Consider the following 17,938-nt stretch of genomic DNA (forward strand, 5'->3'; position numbering starts at 1 on the left):
ATATTTCAGATTTCTTTTTTAAAAAGAAAAATACATTTAAAGAATTCAGTTAACAGTGTGCTTTATTATTAGCATAGACATACAGACTTACCCAGACATGCAAGTGCAATGCTGACTAATAACCTACCCGCTTACCATAACAACGAACAAGTTGGACGATTAAAATCATCAAAATTGTGTGACCAGGTTTTTCTGACTTTTCCGCTAAGGAAGTAATTGTACAATAGGAACCAGACTCCGATAAATCTTTCCCGATGTCCTCTACATCTGCCTCTTTCAAACCAACTACCTGCATGTCTTCCCTCACCACATCCATAAACCTCTTTCTTGACCTTCATCTTTTCCTCTTTCCTGATGATCCTCAGCATTCTCCTACAGATATACCCATGTCCCTCCTCTGCACATGTCCAAACCATTTCAATCGGGCCTACCTCACTTTGTCTCCAAAAAGTACTACATGCGATGTCCCTCTAATAAACTTTTCCACTTTTCTCATTTCCATCCTCATCTCTACCAATGAAAATCTCAACATCTACAGCTCTGCCACCTCCAGCTCTACCTCCTGTCTAATATAAAATCACATTGACACATCAAGGTGAGCTCAGTAGAGCCGTTTGGGTCCTATGGTGCCACAGATCGCTACTACAGTTACGATGCTAATGACGATCAGATGTGCCATTGTGCGTACAGTGAAGACGAAAGAGAGCGATGCACAAACAGATCAAATTTTCAGTCAGTGAAAAACAATGCAATTCTCAAAAGAAGGAAAGTTGATGCTGAAAACCGAGTTTTTCAAAATACACATTTATTCTTCCTGCATCAAGCTGTACTAGGCCTGTGTGTCTGATTTGCTCAGAGTCTGTTGCAGTTGTCAAAAGCTGAAACATTAAACGCCATTCTGAAACTAAAAGTAGACACTAAGAACACAAAGTAAGGGTACGGAAAATAAATGAGCTCAAAGCCCAGTACAAGCGATCTACACGGGTTCTCTCACGCACTCCCTCACAGCCTAACAATGAACATATGAGTGTTCACTCAGAATCAGAATTATAAAGAGCTTTATTGCCAAGTATGTTTGCACTTACAAGGAATTAGTTTTGGTGACAGATGACTAAATAATAAAAATAAAAAAGCTAAATAAATAAAAAAAGACTAAAGGTATAAAGTTATTGCAGAATATACAGTCAATTTTAGGAAAACATAACAAGCCCTTTACATATTTTATTTGATGTATTTACATTTGTATGGACTTAAAGGAACTGTACAAATTAACAAAATGTTTTTAATTTTTCCAACACCAGCAAGGTATTTTTGCCTGTTTGTGTTTCTGAATAATATTGCTGATGATATGTTAGCAATGCAACTTAAAGCATACAGTAGAAGAGAACAATGTTAAACATTAGATATATTTATTTAGGTAGAGACAATAAGTGTGAAGTTAAAATGTGATATAAGTTTTTTTTAACCAGTGAGGTTTGCGTTCATTACTTATGATCTGTAATCTCAGTTCAGCAGAAACAAAAACACTTTAGCCTTTTTTTCCCCCTTTTATTTATTTATTCATTCATTTATAATGTGTTTATTTATAATGCCCAATAAAAATGTTGTCTACACTCATTTCTTTAGTCTGGATTCATTTACAGGACCTCAAGCAATTTAAATTAAAGACCACTAGAGTGTTTGTTTACTTTAGTCTCAATCAACAGAGCGCAGAGCTACTTCCGGTTTCATGGGCGAGGCTTAGCAGTAGATGCCAGAGAACATGATCGTCGAATTGCTTTGATTATGGCTTTGTCGAGAGGACTGAGATGCTGTCAGAGAATATTTTCCTGGATACCTGTTGTCATTATTTCTGCCGTGGTCCTGTGGTCTTATTATGCCTACGTGTTTGAACTGTGTTTCTGTAAGTGTTGTTTTTTTTCTTTAAATTCTGCGAGCTAACCTCAGCTAGCTTGAGACCGTCCTCGGTCGACTGTATGTGTTGACATTTAGAGCAAGGAAGTGATTGTCCATTTCGGTTTAAACATTTATGGTGACCAGACTGATAAATAATGAAAAAAAAAAAAGGTTAAACGTAATGCAAATGATTTATAGAGTTAACATTTCTCATTTCCAATGTTATGTACAACTGTATTGGTTTGTGGAGTTAAACCATATGAATGAGCTGGAGTATATGACCGAACAGCAGGCACACTAAACATCTCACTCTCACCCAATGTTAAACCTTGGCTTCTTTATTTGTGTTGCAGTTACACTCCATAACACATTTGAGAAGGGTAAGTCATTGTTCATTCTTTCAGTGCATATCTCATCGTAGACTTTGATGGAAGTTTAGAAATGACCACAGTGGTTTAGTCTGTGTAATGATCAATACTTGCCTGCTGTCATTGTAATAATGCAACGTGATCTGGGTTCCTCTGCAGCGGCTTACCTTCTGATCTTCCACGCATGTTTTGCGATGTTCTGTTGGACCTACTGGAAGGCTATCTTCACTCCAGTCGCCACGCCGTCTAAAAAGGTTGGCACTGATTGGCGTGTGTTTGATTTACTTGCTTTATTAAACTGGCCTTGCGACTTGTTCAACATTGGTGTATTCTTCTTTCAGTTCCACCTCTCCTACAGGGACAAAGAGAGGTATGAGATGGAGGAGAGGCCGGATGTTCAGAAGCAGATCTTGATTGAAATCGCGAATAAGCTGCCCATCTCCACACGGGCCCAATCAGGAGGTAAAATTGTCGAGACCCTGAAGAGTTTGCAGCATGAAATGTGCGGCTCGCTCATTAAATACTAGATAAGATAAAGGGGTCTTTCATAGCTGTCCCTTTTATTTCTGTTGTTACACTCTTGAAAATACATTGCATGTAAACATAATGGTCCGTTTGTGTTAGTAACAGCAGTATAGTCCATCTATTGATGCGTTTGCTATTTAGAAAGGCAGTAAATGCATTTACCTGATTTAAACACTGCCATTTTGTTCTATATATTCGTGTGGGTTTAGCTATCAGATTCTGTGATCACTGTCAGCTACTAAAGCCAGACCGCTGCCACCACTGTTCAGTTTGTGAAACGTAAGTTTCCCTTTCTGCCTTGTGCCATCTTAGGTGGCGTTTGCTTATCAAAGCATATCTCTTTGTTTTTTTGTTTTTTTACATGTACAGCGTTTGACACATGATTATTTCCTTATTGTAGGTGTGTCCTGAAAATGGATCATCATTGTCCATGGTGAGTTAACGCATATAGGAGTAGTAGGTACATTATGTCAATCAATTCTGTCTTTCTTTGTCAGTTCACCATATTGTTATTATGCAGTCACTGTGGGAGAAAAAGAAAGCACATTCTCCTTTGCTTGTGTGCTTTTAGTTATAAGGGCCTGCATAACAATTACATTTTCATCGACAAACGAAAATAAGAAAATGGAGCAGATTTCAATACGTAGGCATTTTTTTTTCTAAAAGTAAACCAACATTCAGAAATCAGATTGGACAAAATAAGTGCATTCTAGAATTCAGTTACATGAAGAATCACCTTTAGCAACAATAACAGAGAAAATGTTTCATTCTCTCAGATGATTTTGGAGAAATGTAATTATTTTGCAACATTTACCAAACATAGTAATGTACATGATGACCAAACATGTTACTTCGGTCTCATCAGTCCAAAGGATTACCAAGTACACCATTCACATTTCAACAACCATTTTATTATATTTTTTGAAGGGACAATACTATAGAAATGAAACCGATATACTCTAAAATATATCCAAGTTTCATTTCTATAATATTGTCCCTTGAGCAGATACTAAAATGGTTGGTGAAATGTGAGGGGTGTACTCACTTTTGTGAGATACTGTGTGTGTGTGTGTGTGTGTGTGTGTGTGTGTGTGTGTGTGTATGTAGGTGTGTATGTAGGTGTGTATGTATGTATGTGTGTATGTATGTGTGTGTGTGTGTGTATATATATATATATATATATATATATATATATATATATATATATATATATATATATATATATATATATATATATATATACACACACAATCAATAGTTATGTACATTAAACGGTCTGATCTTGATCCATAATTGCTGGGATCAGCAATTCCCATCCATAAAATCACAATATTTTCTGTTGAACTGTTGCACTGAAAAATTGCAACATGAAAACTGTTGCATATTTTATTTATTTTTACAATTTTTGTCACCTGACATTGTTTGTTCCCCTTTGAATGACTGTGTGATCATGGGCAAAAAATGTCCCTGTATTAAAAAAAAAACAGTTGCCAGATGATTTCTGAGTTCACTACACAATTTTTTGTAACACATATTTCTGTAGATCGCTGTTTGTACATTAAAAAATATCTTTGTAAATTAATCTCTAAATATATATCCTCAGTGCTCTTTAATGATTGATTACAATGGTTAAAGGACTTGAGTAATTGAGTATTAATTTAATAAAGTTTGTTTTAATGGCATTTCTGCCTGAAAGCCCATGGGCTGTGTCTGATTAATTTATTTTTTTCACTCAGGGTGAACAACTGCGTCGGTTTCTCAAACTACAAGTTCTTCCTTCTCTTTCTGTCTTACTCCATGCTCTACTGTGTCTTCATCGCATCAACTGTGTTCCAGTATTTCCTCAAGTTCTGGGTGGTGAGTGTCATCATAAAGTGTGTCTTCTTAACAAACAGACCTTTGTCTGGACACGTTCGCTTGGTGCAAAGTCAAACATGAAACTCTGCACTGTTGAGGTCTTAGATCTGATTACTCACGAATCTGTTGCCTAATTTTCTGACGGCAATGCCTGTAATTCAGATCACAGGGTTATTTTAAAAGGCTCATTTCTAATTATTAAAACAAGGAGTTAAAAAAAGGGTGTAATTGTTTAAACGAGTGTATATTTAACATTTGCATATTAAGCTAAAGTACTTGAAACCATATTTTTGTCCATGAAGTCATTTTTGTATTTTTGCTTTTCAGGGCGAGCTTCCAAACGGCCATGCTAAGTTCCATGTCTTGTTCCTTCTGTTTGTGGCCGTTATGTTCTTTGTAAGCCTCATGTTCCTCTTCGGCTATCACTGCTGGTTGGTGGCTAAGAACAGATCCACACTAGGTATGATGTCATTTTTTTTTTTTTTTTTTTTTTTTTTTTTTTTTATATATATTATTTGTAGAGTAAATATGCACACACAGCACTTGTGTCAGCTGAAACAGTCATAAAGATAATATGTACAAGTAATGAGTTATTAACAAACTGTCATAGTATTATGCATTATTGTAAATATAAGAATAATCATAATTTTAGCTGGAAATGTATTTTAGTTTAAATGAAAGTTTAAATTTATTTATTTAAATAATTGTAAAAGATTTATTTTATGTAGTGCGGTTCTTTTTAGATACATATGGTCCTGATGTTCAGGTGTCTATATCCCTTATTTATTTTAGTGTAGGCAGATAGAAAACACTGCTCTTAATGTTAAAACCTCATCATCTTTTCTTCGTTTTACACTCTCACTGTTTTCCAGAGGCTTTCTCAGCCCCTGTGTTTCAAAACGGTCCTGACAGGAACGGCTTTAACATTGGTTTCCGCAAGAACCTTCAGCATGTCTTCGGGGAAAACAAAAAGCTCTGGTTTATCCCAGTCTTCACCAGGTTAGCAAACTGCAGTACTTTGCACGTTATAGATCATAAAATAATTACTGTATCCAGGCTTTCGGATTTCTTTGGTATATGTAACCAGTGATCCTTGTGTTTAGCCAAGGCGACGGCCACTCGTTCCCTCTACGGACTCTAAACGAATGTCGAAACCCTTTACTAGCCAGCGAAAGGCGATGGGGGCAAGATGGATCAGATGGGGAAAGCACAGGTAAGGATGTGATCATGTAACTGAAAGAACGACCTCTGCTTCATTCCAGATCATTTAAGAGGCAGTGTGATTGTTTAACCAATTTCTTTTGAAAAGAGCCCTCGAATTGTGACTCTTTTATTAAAGGGAACAAGCGTCAAGGATAAATAAATGGGGTTTTATGCTTTAGTAAGATAAAAGACAATTAGTTCTAGAGGTTGACGATGACAAATGAATAATGGCAGCCAATTATATCTCAGGCAGAGCTGGCTTTTGAGGGCCCTGAGCAAGAACTTGATTCTTGCTTTATTTTATATGCAAGAAGGGGATATGTGGCTTTTTTTTTTGTAGCTACCCTTCCATGAAAGCCATACTAGTTTAGACATTTTCTGATTGTTTTTTCAGGAACCTAACATTTAACGTGAGGTCACATGATGTAGCGCAGTTTTTTTCTTTAATGTATATGTGCATTAAACGGTGTGATCCTGGACCCAAATCGCTGGGACGCTGGCGTCTGAAACTGTCTTGGAGGCTCTCCATTTGTAAACAGTTTTTTTTATGGTGGAATGATGGATTTCACATTGTTTGGAGTAAAACATAAATTTCCATCGATAGATTTTTGAACATCGCTTTGAGCCCTGAGCAATAACTTGATTCTCTCATTCTTTTATATGCAAGAATGCATGAAATGAATACATCATAATCATGAAGTATTTGTTTGTTCAACAATAAACACAACGGAATGAGAAATAAGTACACAATGAATTAGCTCTAAACAAGTAAATACATTCAAATTAGTAATTTATCGTAAATCAATCTATCAAAAATTGAGGCAATAAAATAAGAACTTTGCAAACAGTTTCTATATTTATATAGCAAATAGAATTAATATAAAATAAATGCAGTGATATATTTTAATGCAAACCATATCAAACACGATTTAGACCTGGTAGATATGATTGAGGAAAAGAATTCAAACTTGTATCTAAGGATTCAGCTGGTCTTAAAGTGCTTTCCATGCCACCTGCTTTCATAACGACTCCCAGAATATCGCACCCCAACCAGAAACCTGCGTAGAACTTCTATCTCCCAGCAGCACAACCCACCATATGACCAGCCACATGACCCACTTCCCCAGTCATGTTCACCCAATGACTCATGTGGCATCAACTGCTGTTCATCTCACATTTAAATAAAACATTTTTGATGCATTTATTGGAAAGTCGCCGGATGTTACTTTTTGGATCTTGCAGTTTCTCTTTTGGCCTGTTAGTTCAGTCTGTTTTCAGACTTTTTGCATATTTTCGGATTTGCACTTCGTTTGCGACCGGCACTCGCCTCGTTCCTGACAATGTTAGATTTCTTAGCATGGTGAAGATTTTGAAATTATGAAATTATGTCTGTGAAGGAGTTGCTATAGTCTAAGTGGTAAAAAACCTTACAGCAGCTTGACTTGGCAGCTTGAATGTTCTTGAATGTTCTTCAGGCAACAGTTCTTGCTGCAATGAGCCAATAAATTGGTCTATTTCAAGTGGAAGCAAAAATAAAAGCAGTCAATTGGATTAAAATAAAGCAATTGATATGATTATTTGATAATCTCATTAATGAAATGAATACATTTCTATTTTAGATTTTTTTTTTTAACTATGTGCACGCTTCAGGTTGCTTCTCTGTGAACTTCAAACGTTATTATGGAAGTAATCCTGGTTTAGGGTAACAGTAAAGCATACCTTGGGATGGTCCGGGGGCCCCAAAGCAACAATCCTGATCTTAAATGTCACAAGCCGAGATCACAATAAAAAAGTATTAAATGTTCCGATTATTTCATAATTTGTGGATAATCACGGTCTTATTTTGTTACTGATTACTATTCATTTTATTTACAGATGATGAAGTGGAGTATGACTCTTCAGTCAGAGTGACTATTGAGAAATAATTGGTTAAGCTACACTCCTTGGTAAGTAAAGACTCCTGGTTGTCTCATTAATTCGATGCTGATTGAGGGAATATATTTGCACTGGCTCGTGTTTTTTAAATTTTTATTCTGTTTACCAGAGAAGCACTGTAGAAGCGACTTAACACCAAATCTTGGATGAAGAGAGAGCATTCCAAATACTGGAGTCTTCCAGAAAAGCCTGTCCTCAGACAGTAAAATCGCTAAAGGAAGTGGCTTTGTCCTTCTTCTTTTTGTTCCATCATCACAAGCATCCTCCGTCCTCTTAGAGAATCACCAAGGACAATCACAGACCGTTCCTAAGGGCTTTGTCTAGTGTGTGAAAGATAACGATGAGCGTAACGACCTTCCATCTCGTATTCCGTTCCAGTTCAGCTCACAGCTTCATCTTAATGTGTTGGTTCCATTAACGGTGGCAGTTGGAGTCATAGCGGTGACGAAAGCTGCACGAAAGCACATATCTGCCCTGCTTTTTTTTTTTTTTTTTTCCTGTGGTCACTTTATCCGAGTTCAGCTGCAAGCGTGATGTCTCTCCAAGCCTTAAATATTCATGGAAAACTCTAAAGACTCCTGTAAAAAGCACTGTGGTGCAGTGAGTAGTACTTTTTATTAGAAAATATTTAAATTGCCCTTTTTTTTAATGATGTATTACAAATGTTTTCATTTTGTGTATTTCTTTAAATGCAGCTCGATGCAGTAAAAACATGGTTTGTAACAAATTAACGGTATTTTTTGTGGCAAAGTCTGATTCACCTCATTGTTCCCCAATCCCAGGGCACATATTTAGCTAAATCGCACCCGAATCAGCTCATCAAACTTCCAGGGTCATGATCTGGTTCCGGTGAGAGCAAGAAACAAGCAGCACAGCCGCGATGCAGACAAATGCAGAAATATTTACAAATGTGCTGCAACTGACCTGCCGTGTCTCTTTCAAATCATTAGTGCCACTGTTAACAAAATAACCGACTGTATTCCATCTCAACATTCTGTCCTTCTTTTGTGCCTTAAGCTTTTCTTGGTATTATGGGGAAACATTTTTTTACACTGTCATGATGTGTAACTGTATTAGTCATGTGGTCCTTTATGTCATTATGTTGATGATGTAATATTTTGTGACCTTCCGTTTTTTGAAGCCTTTATTTTCCAATTGTACATTTTGGCTCGAATGCATAATATGTTAAAACAAAAAAAAATTCTAAATGCTGCATAGAATTTACCTTCAAACTGATTTCAGACCATTTTTCATTTCATGTCAATGAATAAATGTGGTGTTTGAACCGAATGTCTTCTGTGGCATTTTTTTGAAAAGACAATCATTTGTCGTGGATTTTGGGACAAAGGGTTCTTAAATGTTTAACATAAAACTTAAACGTTCCTCCTCAACACGGTGTACAGGTGAATCTCAAATAAAATTAGAATATCATTAAAAAGTTGATTTATTTTAGTAATTCAATACAAAAAGTGAAACTCGTATATTATATAGATTCATCACACAGACTGATATATTTTAAGTGTCTATTTCTTTTAATTTAGATGATTATGGCTCACAGATAATGAAAACCAAAAATTTAGTAACTCAGTAAATTAGTATATAATATTGGAGACTCGTGGTGTCACACTTTATTCAGCTAATTAAATCCAAACACCTGCAAAGGTTTCCTGAGCCTTTAAATGGTGTCTTAATACACAATTATGGGGGAAGACTGCTGACTTGACAGTTGTCCAGAAGACGATCATTGACACCCTGCACATGGAGGGTAAGACACAAAAGGTTATTGCTAAAGAAGCTGCTGTTCACAAAGTGCTGTATCCAAGCACATTAATGAAAAGTTTAATGGAAGGAAAAAATGCGGTAGAAAAAGGTAAAGCAGAGTCTATTCAAGAATATGGGGGAGATTCACAAAGAGTGGACTGCAGCTGGAGTCGGTGCTTCAAGAGTCACCACGCACAGACGTATCCATGGGCTACAACTGACGCATTCTTTGTGTCAAACCACTGCTGAACAAGAGACAACGTCAGAGGTGTCTTACCTGGGCAAAGGACAAAAAGGACTGGACTGTTGCTCAGTGGGTCAAAGTCGTCTTTTCAGATGAAAGGAAAGAAAATGTTGCATTTCATTTGGAGATCAAGGCCCCAGAGTCTGGAAGAAGAGAGGGAAGGCACAGAATCCCAGTTGCTTGAGGTCCAGTGTAAAGTTTGTATAGTCAGTGGTGGTTTGGGGAGACATGTCATCTGCTGGTGTTGGTCCACTGTGTTTTATCAAGCACAGCCTTCTACCAGGAAGTTCCTCTGCTGACCAGCTTTATGGAGATGCTGATTTAATTTTCCAGTAGGATTTGGCACCTGCCCAACCAAAGGTTTGTTAAATGACCATGGTGTTGGTGTGCTTGACTAGCCAGCAAACTCACCAGACCTGAACCAAGAGGTTGTCAAGAAAAAAATGAGAAACAAGAGACCAAAAAATGGAAATGAGCTGAAGGCTTTCACCACCTCACAGTGCCACAGACCGATCACCTCCATGCTACACCGAATCGAGGCAGTAATTAAAGCAAATAAAGCCCCTACCGAGTTTTGAGTACATATACTGTAAATAAACATACTTTCCAGAAGGCCAACAATTCACTAAAATTTTTTTTTTTTTTTATTGGTCTTATGAAGTATTCACATTTTTTGAGAGAGAATGAGTGTTTTTGTTAAATGTAAGCCAAAATTATAAAAATTAAAATAAATTAACAGTTGTGTGATGAATCTTTATAATCTAAGTTTCACTTTTTGTATTGAATTACTAAAATAAATCAACTTTTTTTTAATGATATTCTAATTTATTGAGATGCACCTGTATGAACATAAAACATCTCTGTAAGCTATTTAAATGTGTTTAATAATATTTTGGAGATTTATTGGAGCTTTTTATTCCTGACCTTTAAATAAGCAGAATACATTACATGCTGAGATAGCAGTGTTTGGATGAAACCCATACTTAAATGTCCAATTAAAATGGTTTAATAACTATAACAAAAAAATGAAAATAATACATGACAATGATAAATGATATAACACATACTAATAATAACACATACTTTGATAATGGTGAATGTTACCTACCACTGTGTAAAAAAAAAATTAATAAAACTCTAGCTCTTCTCAATAATTACCTTGATCCTTTTTCTATCCTGATCATACTCTGTCCTCGTCCACAGGGCATCACCATAAAAATCTCCTTACGTGGAGGAAATGAACACTTTTTTAGCAAAATGTCTTTCAAAAGGTTGTATACATTACAACAAATACAGAATTGGAATCGACAGAGTGATGAGGAAAAGTAGGCAGGAGTACAAGGAGATGCGGCAACAGGTAAAGAGGGATGTGGTGAAAGCCAAGGAAAAGGCATATTCAATTCATTTTTATTTGTCTAGCACTTTTAACAATGACCATTGTCTCAATACAGCTTTACACAGATAATGTGGGGATAAAAATGAATAAGATGTTCTTTATAAGTTTGTTCCTGATGAGCAAGCCATATGAGGAGCTGTATGAGAAGTTGGACACTAATTAGTAAGGAGGAAGTGAGAGCAGCGATTAAGAGAATGAAGAGTGAAAAGTCGATAGGACCCGATGACATACCAGTAGATGCATGGAGATGTTTAGGAGAGACGGCAGTGGAGTTTTTAACAAGATTGTTTAACAAGTTTTGGAAGGTGAGAGGACGCCTGAGGAATGGAGAAGGAGTGTGCTGGTACTGATCTTTAAGTATAAGGGAGATGTGCAGACCTGCAGTAACTACAGGGAAATAAAGTTGATCAGTCACACCATGAAGTTATGGGAAAGAGTAGTGGAAGCCAGGCTGAGAGAAGAGGTGACCATCTGTGAGCAACAGTATGGTTTCATGCCGAGGAAGAACACCACAGACACGTTATTTGTTTTGAGAATGTTGATGGAGAAGTATAGAGAAGGTCAAAAGGAATTGCATTGTGTGTTTGTGGATTTAAAAAAAGTGTATGACAAGGTGCAGAGAGAGGAGTTGTGGTATTGTATGAGAAAGTCAGGTGTGTCAGAGAAGTATGTGAGGTGGTGCAAGACATGTATGAGGACAGTGTGACAGCAGTGAAGTGTGCAGTGGGAACAACAGACTGGTTCAAAGTGGAGGTTGAACTGCATCAAAGATCAGCTCTGAGCCCTTTCCTGTTTGCAGCGGTGATGGACGAGGTCAGACAGGAATCTCCAAGGAGTATGATGTTTGCAGATGATAGTTATTTGTGGTGAGAGTAGGGAGCAGGTTGAGAGGAGCCTGGAGAGGTGGAGGTACATGCTGGAGAGAAGGGGAATGAAAGTCAGTAGGAGTAAGACAGAGTACGTGTGTGAATGAGAGGGAGAGCAGTGGAGTGGTGTGGTTGCAGGGAGAAGAGATGGAGAAGGTGGAGGAGTTCAGGTACCTGGGGTCAACAGTGCAAAGTAATGGGGAATGTGTTAGGGAAGATAAGAAAAGAGTGCAGGCAGGGTGGAGTGGGTGGAGAAGAGTGACAGGAGTGATTTGTGATGGTAGGGTATCTGCAAGAATGAAAGGGAAAGTTTATAGGACTGTGGTGAGACCTGCGATGTTGTATGGATTAGAGACAGTGGCATTGAGTAAAAGACAGGAGGCGGAGCTGGAGGTAGCAGAGCTGAAAATGTTGAGTGACGAGGATGGACAGGATTGGAAATGATCTTATTAGAGGGACCACGCATGTAGGACGCTTTGGAGACAAGGTGAGGAGATATATACAGTGGGTACAGAAAGTATTCAGACCCCCTTAAATTTTCACTATTTGTTATATTGCAGCCATTTGCTAAAATCATTCAAGTTAATTTCTTTTCCTTATTAATGTACCCATAACACCCTATATTGACAGAAAAACACAGAATTGTTGACATTTTTGCAGATTTATTAAAAAAGAAAAACTGAAATGTGTACATTAATGAGGAAAAAAATTAACTTAAATGATTTTAGCAAATGGCTGCACTATAACAAACAGTGAAAAATATAAGGGGGTCTGAATACTTTCCATACCCACAGTGAAATAAATAAATAAATAAATAAATATATATATATATATATATATATATATATATATATATATATATATATATATTCACTGTGTATATAAAGACATTTTCAAACAGACTTTAAGAATTACTAAAAGAAAAACGTATTGAAATCATTCTCGTGAAAAAAGGTTGCGACAGATTTCACAGAAAACGCGGCAAACATCATGCTTTCCAAATTTATTAACAAATTTAAAAAGACTGGAAAATGTTGCAGACCAACTGAAACGTGGACGTCCATAAATGTCCACTGATGACGACAAGCCTTATGGTATGGCATACATAATTCCTTATGTATGGAGATCTTTTGACAACTTGAAGTTTGATTCATAAACAAAAATATTTCAATTGAATGCAATGGCAGGAATAACCAAATACCAGTAATGTAATGTAGTAAACAATGTCAGCTGACTGAACCTAGTAATATTGTATAAAATGCTGTATATAATACAGTACTGAGTTGTGCAATTAGCTGGCTGCAGTTAAATGTGAATCAGCTCAGCTTCTGTTGCAGATCCTCTGCTACGTATCCAATCACATGCACTTATGTAAATTATTTATTTGATGGCAGTTCATCAGGCCAGAGTCTAGCTACTAGAGAGTAAATTTAAAAAAAGGTATTTTCACATATTTCTGACAATTATAGGTATCCTACTGTGTAAACAGGGGAAAAATAGTAAAACATTTAAAGTTCGCTTGCAATCACTGGCACTTCATTACGTTTTTTTAATACAGTGAATAAAAGCTATTAAAGCTCAAACCCATTCAGTACAAATGAACAGTCAAACTTTAATAGCTTTGGTGGACTGTGCTTTCCACTGCTTCAACTACATAAATAAAAATCACAGGCCCCCTGCTACACTTCACAAACCACACTTTGAGAAACCCTGCATTAATTAATCATTTATAACACAAACCATCTTCAAACAGAGAAAAAAAAAGATTTATAGGTTCTGGGGAGAAATAATAATAATAATAATAATTCAATCGGTCCCAAAGTATTTCTGTCCAAAGTGAGTTGGAGCTACAGTATGAAACTCAGTGGTCAGGATAGTAATTTCTGGAAACTCTTGAACTATGGACTTAACCCCTAAAAGAACAAAATAAGACACAGTCAAAATCCCAAAAAAGTATTTGTTTGTTGTTTGAAAGCGTTGTGCTTTTTAAATGCTATTTTACCATGAGGGGTGGAGAAAAGGCTCAGGAGAATGATATGCGAAGTCTGGACACCGTGATCCATCAGCACTCGGACTGCTTCTATGACAGCATTTCCACTACCTACGGGGCAGCATTGTTAAGATGGGTCATATTTCACATTCACATCAATTACACTAATATTTAAAAACTCCTATGTAAGATTACAATAATAAAATTTTGTCCCCAAAAGGATCTCTTCACCGTTACCTCATTTAATTAGAAATAAAGAGATGTGAAAAAGAATTTGAGACTGTATATTATTACTGGTTTGTTAATAATATGCACATTTAATTTTATGTTTTTATACGTAAAATGACAACTGAGATGATAAGAATCAGTCAGTCACGTGGTTCAGAATACATTTCTGTCCTATCTTCTTCACAACGTTGTCTCAGTGTATTGATGTTAGATGGCATTCTTTTAGAAAACAGATCTCTTACAATTCCAAAAAAGCATCTCACTGGGTTCAGGCCAACTTTCCAGCAACTTGTTTCTTCTTAAGCCATTCTAAATTTGATTTGTCTGAAAGATTTTCTGGTATAAAATAGAGTTTAATATTTTCTCAATGACTAAACATTTCCTGTTGCTGAAAACAAGCCCAAATCATCCTCACACCACCATGCCTGGCAGTTGACAGGTGTTTGTGGCGATAAACTATGCTGTAGGTGCTGTGCGTTATGACTAAGTCCAAAAGGTTTTGTTTTTTGGTATATAATCCTTCTCATTATACAATGATGAACAACATGTAATTCATCATTATACAATGATGAATTACATGTTGTTTGGAAATGGCCTTATAACCTCAACAATTACTTCTCTGAGGTCATGGCTGATGTACTTTCTTCTTGGTATGATGTACACAAATATCCGAGTGCTCCGGAACACCGAATGTGTTTATTTATAGAGATATTCACACTTCTTGGTGATTAATGCAGTTCTTGTGCATTTCATTAATAATCTTGTCCATTTTATAAATAACACCTGGCAATCAATTACTTTCCTATCGGTTGTACAAATAGAATGTGTGTACGGAATTTTTAGGAAAATGACTGTAAATTGAGTTGATGCAAAATAAATTGTGTTATTTGTTAGTTTACAGAATTTGGGGAAAACCACAAAATTGCTACTGACAAATGAAAACTAGTTTCAAGCAACGTGCACTTTCCTTCCCCTTTGACTGTACGGTACATGTGATTGCTTGGCAAAATGAAACTATTTATGTTGTTTGTGTGGCATGAAATCAACAACTTGATTTAAGCGTAATGTTCACGGGGTGAGGAAAGTCATACTTTTACAGCAGGCTTATACTTCACACGTTTAGCAGACTAACTATGTGTACTAGCTCAATTTTAAACTAAAGTGATCTCTGCAGAAATCATAGTCTAGTTGAGATAGCAACTAAAAACATTTCTTCGTTGTTTTCAGTGAGATATACAGTATTTAAAAGTGGTGCCTGACTGACTAAGGTCTTGCGTTACAATCAGAAGGTCCTGTATTAAAAATTTAGTGGCGTTAGGGCCTTCAGCAAAACCCTTCACCCTCCATCAGTTGAATGGTGTCTCAGTTGTAAATTACTTTGGGTAAAAGCTTCAGGCAACTTAGCCAACGTTTCTTTGTGCGAAGCTCCTTAATAAAGCAAGTTGAGAAGATTCAAAGAATGCAAAGCTTCACCAGATATTCACCAGATATTTAAATTAAAATTTTAAATATGGAGTTTGTCTATTTGTCTAACAGCTTCTTGATTTTGTATCTTCTTCTGTAGTGACTTTTGAAAAATTACCTGCTAAATGTATAATGTTAATCGAAGTGAATTGAATAACACAGTAGTGTCTAAACAATTTGTGTTTCTCTCTCCAAAACTCTCCACATTAATCTGATGACATCAACAGCAGGACAATGAGTACATGGTAAATATATGTTCCAACCATCCCAGGAAATGAATGACGAGCACCGATGAAGACATTATTCATTGTGGCATTTGACTTTGAGCAGCGCACAATGGTTAAGTGTATTAACGTCCGACATAAACCACCCATTACGCTGCTATTTCTAGGGCCCGTCCTTGTGCTATTCAGCACTTTGCGCCTAATTGGCAGTGCCTGTATAATTTACTTGTGAGACCCATAATTATCCTGGGTGGCTGAACAAGCTGGAAACGTGGTACAAGATGCAAAGGTCAGCTCAAACAAAGTGGATAGTGCTCTGGGATTTTAACTGTATAGTCGTGGAAAATGCAGGTGTTTGTATGCACATGATGGACAAAATATCTGTGGAAACCTGGGAAAACCCTACTGGATATCTCTGTCGCTGTACTCTGGAAACATGGACAAATTGCTAGAACATTAAGTAAAACTGCAGTGTATACAGTCAATAATATATTCTTTGTAAAGTTTTTTGTTAAAAATGATGACAGTATGTAAACTTGGCCATTCAATTTGTACATCCAATTTCACATTTAATCCCCATTTGCTGTTAAAATAACCTCCACTCTTCTGGAAAGATGTTCCCAGGGAAGATGATTTTAGAGTGGGAATGTGGAGGATGGGCTCATTCAACCACAAGTTCTTTAGTAAAGTTGTAGGTAGTAGGTGTAGGTTAGTAGACCTGGGGTGCAGTCTGCCATCAAATTAATCCCAAAGATATTCATTATGGTTGAAATCAGAGCTCTATAGCAGGCCACTTAAGCTCTCCCACTCCAACCCATAGAAACTACATGCTCATGGAGATCACTTTGTGCACATGTGCATTGTCATGCTGGAACAGGATTGGATCACCTAGTTCAAGTGAAGAAAAAGCAATGATTTCGCATCCAAAGATACAATTGTGTCCAACTTTGTGGTAACACTTTGGAGAAGAACCACACATGGCTCGAAATCAGGTTTTCTCAAATTTTTTAACACACCAGTAATATACTTTGATGGGGTTTTTTTTGTCTACAATCAATATGGATTCTTTTAGCACTTACTCAGGATAGGATACATAAGCAGGATTCTGCGTCTGTAAATATCTGGTGGGAATTTTGCATAGTATACTTTAGCCTTCAGCGTCTCCTCATCACTCTGTATAAGAATCTTGCCGATGCGGATCGATCGGCAGCAGTCCCTTAGTCCTTGCTCCATTGCTTCACCTGTTCAGGGCCAACAAATGCATGCATTTTCACAATAAAATTTGCAATACAGGTTTGCTTTTAAATATAAAGATACTATTATGAAAAAGTCAAATGAAACAGACCACTTCTCATTATACTGACGCCACAATTGCCTCTTTTAAATCTGACACCTTCATACTTCTGTCCTGGAAATGAGTATAGAAATGAATTACTCATACAAACTTACATAGCAACGAATATTTACAGTAGTCCACAATCACAAAATAACAAATCAAAAAAGAAGAAAATTGAAGGTCAACAAATTTAACAAAAAAAAAACATTGTAACCACAAGAGAAAAGACACAGGAACAGATCATAAACACAACAGCAAAATCAAAACTACAACAACAAATGAAAAACAAGATCAAATCGAATACACGACAAATGTCTTCTACTTCTTCTTTCGGCTGGTCCCATTAGGGGTCACCACAGCGGATCATCCGTCTCCATCCCACCCTGTCCTCTACATCTGCCTCTTTCACACCAACTACCTGCATGTTTTCCCTCACCACATCCATGAACCTCCTCCTTTTCCTCCTACCTGGCGGCTCCAGCCTCAGCATTCTTTTACCAATATAACTCATGTCCCTCCTCTGCTGCACATGTCCAAACCATGTCAATCTCGCCTCCCTCACCTTGTCACCAAAACGTCCTACATGGGCTGTCCCTCTAATAAACTCATTTCTAGCCTTGTCCATCCTCGTCACTCCCAACGAAA

At 36.8% G+C, this 17,938-nt stretch overlaps 2 protein-coding genes across 3 annotated transcripts in view; one reads left to right on the forward strand and one right to left on the reverse strand.

Moving 5' to 3' along the window:
• The window catches only part of LOC310736696 (uracil phosphoribosyltransferase homolog), a 31,598-nt gene that overhangs the window by 9,814 nt on the left and 3,846 nt on the right, over positions 1–17,938 (reverse strand). Inside the window, exons 4-7 of one of the 2 annotated variants that reach the window (XM_083560463.1) lie at positions 17,303–17,365; positions 17,037–17,198; positions 14,054–14,152; positions 13,846–13,964 (exon numbers count right to left, since the gene is read on the reverse strand). In XM_083560463.1, coding sequence (XP_083416589.1) covers positions 13,858–13,964; positions 14,054–14,152; positions 17,037–17,198; positions 17,303–17,365 — 431 coding nt within the window. In that variant the 3' untranslated portion in view covers positions 13,846–13,857. Of the gene's footprint in view, positions 1–13,039; positions 13,965–14,053; positions 14,153–17,036; positions 17,199–17,302; positions 17,366–17,938 lie in introns of those variants that run through there. The other variant, XM_083560462.1, reaches the window with a different exon arrangement.
• Positions 1,710–9,074, forward strand: zdhhc15b (zDHHC palmitoyltransferase 15b). The gene is made up of 12 exons (XM_083560435.1): positions 1,710–1,903; positions 2,250–2,276; positions 2,424–2,518; positions 2,606–2,726; positions 2,999–3,068; positions 3,190–3,222; positions 4,526–4,646; positions 4,974–5,106; positions 5,519–5,645; positions 5,750–5,859; positions 7,725–7,795; positions 7,894–9,074. Exons 1-11 carry the CDS (start codon positions 1,786–1,788, stop codon positions 7,772–7,774), a joined length of 1,005 nt encoding a protein of 334 aa, XP_083416561.1. The 5' UTR covers positions 1,710–1,785; the 3' UTR covers positions 7,775–7,795; positions 7,894–9,074.

The sequence above is a fragment of the Silurus aristotelis genome (assembly GCF_946808225.1).
Source record: "Silurus aristotelis genome assembly, chromosome: 14".
Classification (NCBI taxonomy): domain Eukaryota; kingdom Metazoa; phylum Chordata; class Actinopteri; order Siluriformes; family Siluridae; genus Silurus; species Silurus aristotelis.

Excerpts from the sequence above, each read along its gene's own strand:
- zdhhc15b (XM_083560435.1), top strand. The coding sequence starts at position 1,786 with ATGGCTTTGTCGAGAGGACTGAGATGCTGTCAGAGAATATTTTCCTGG. Across the intron at positions 1,904-2,249 it reads CGTGTTTGAACTGTGTTTCT|TTACACTCCATAACACATTT; the intron begins GTAAGTGTTGTT and ends TTTGTGTTGCAG. Across the intron at positions 3,223-4,525 it reads ATGGATCATCATTGTCCATG|GGTGAACAACTGCGTCGGTT; the intron begins GTGAGTTAACGC and ends TTTTTCACTCAG.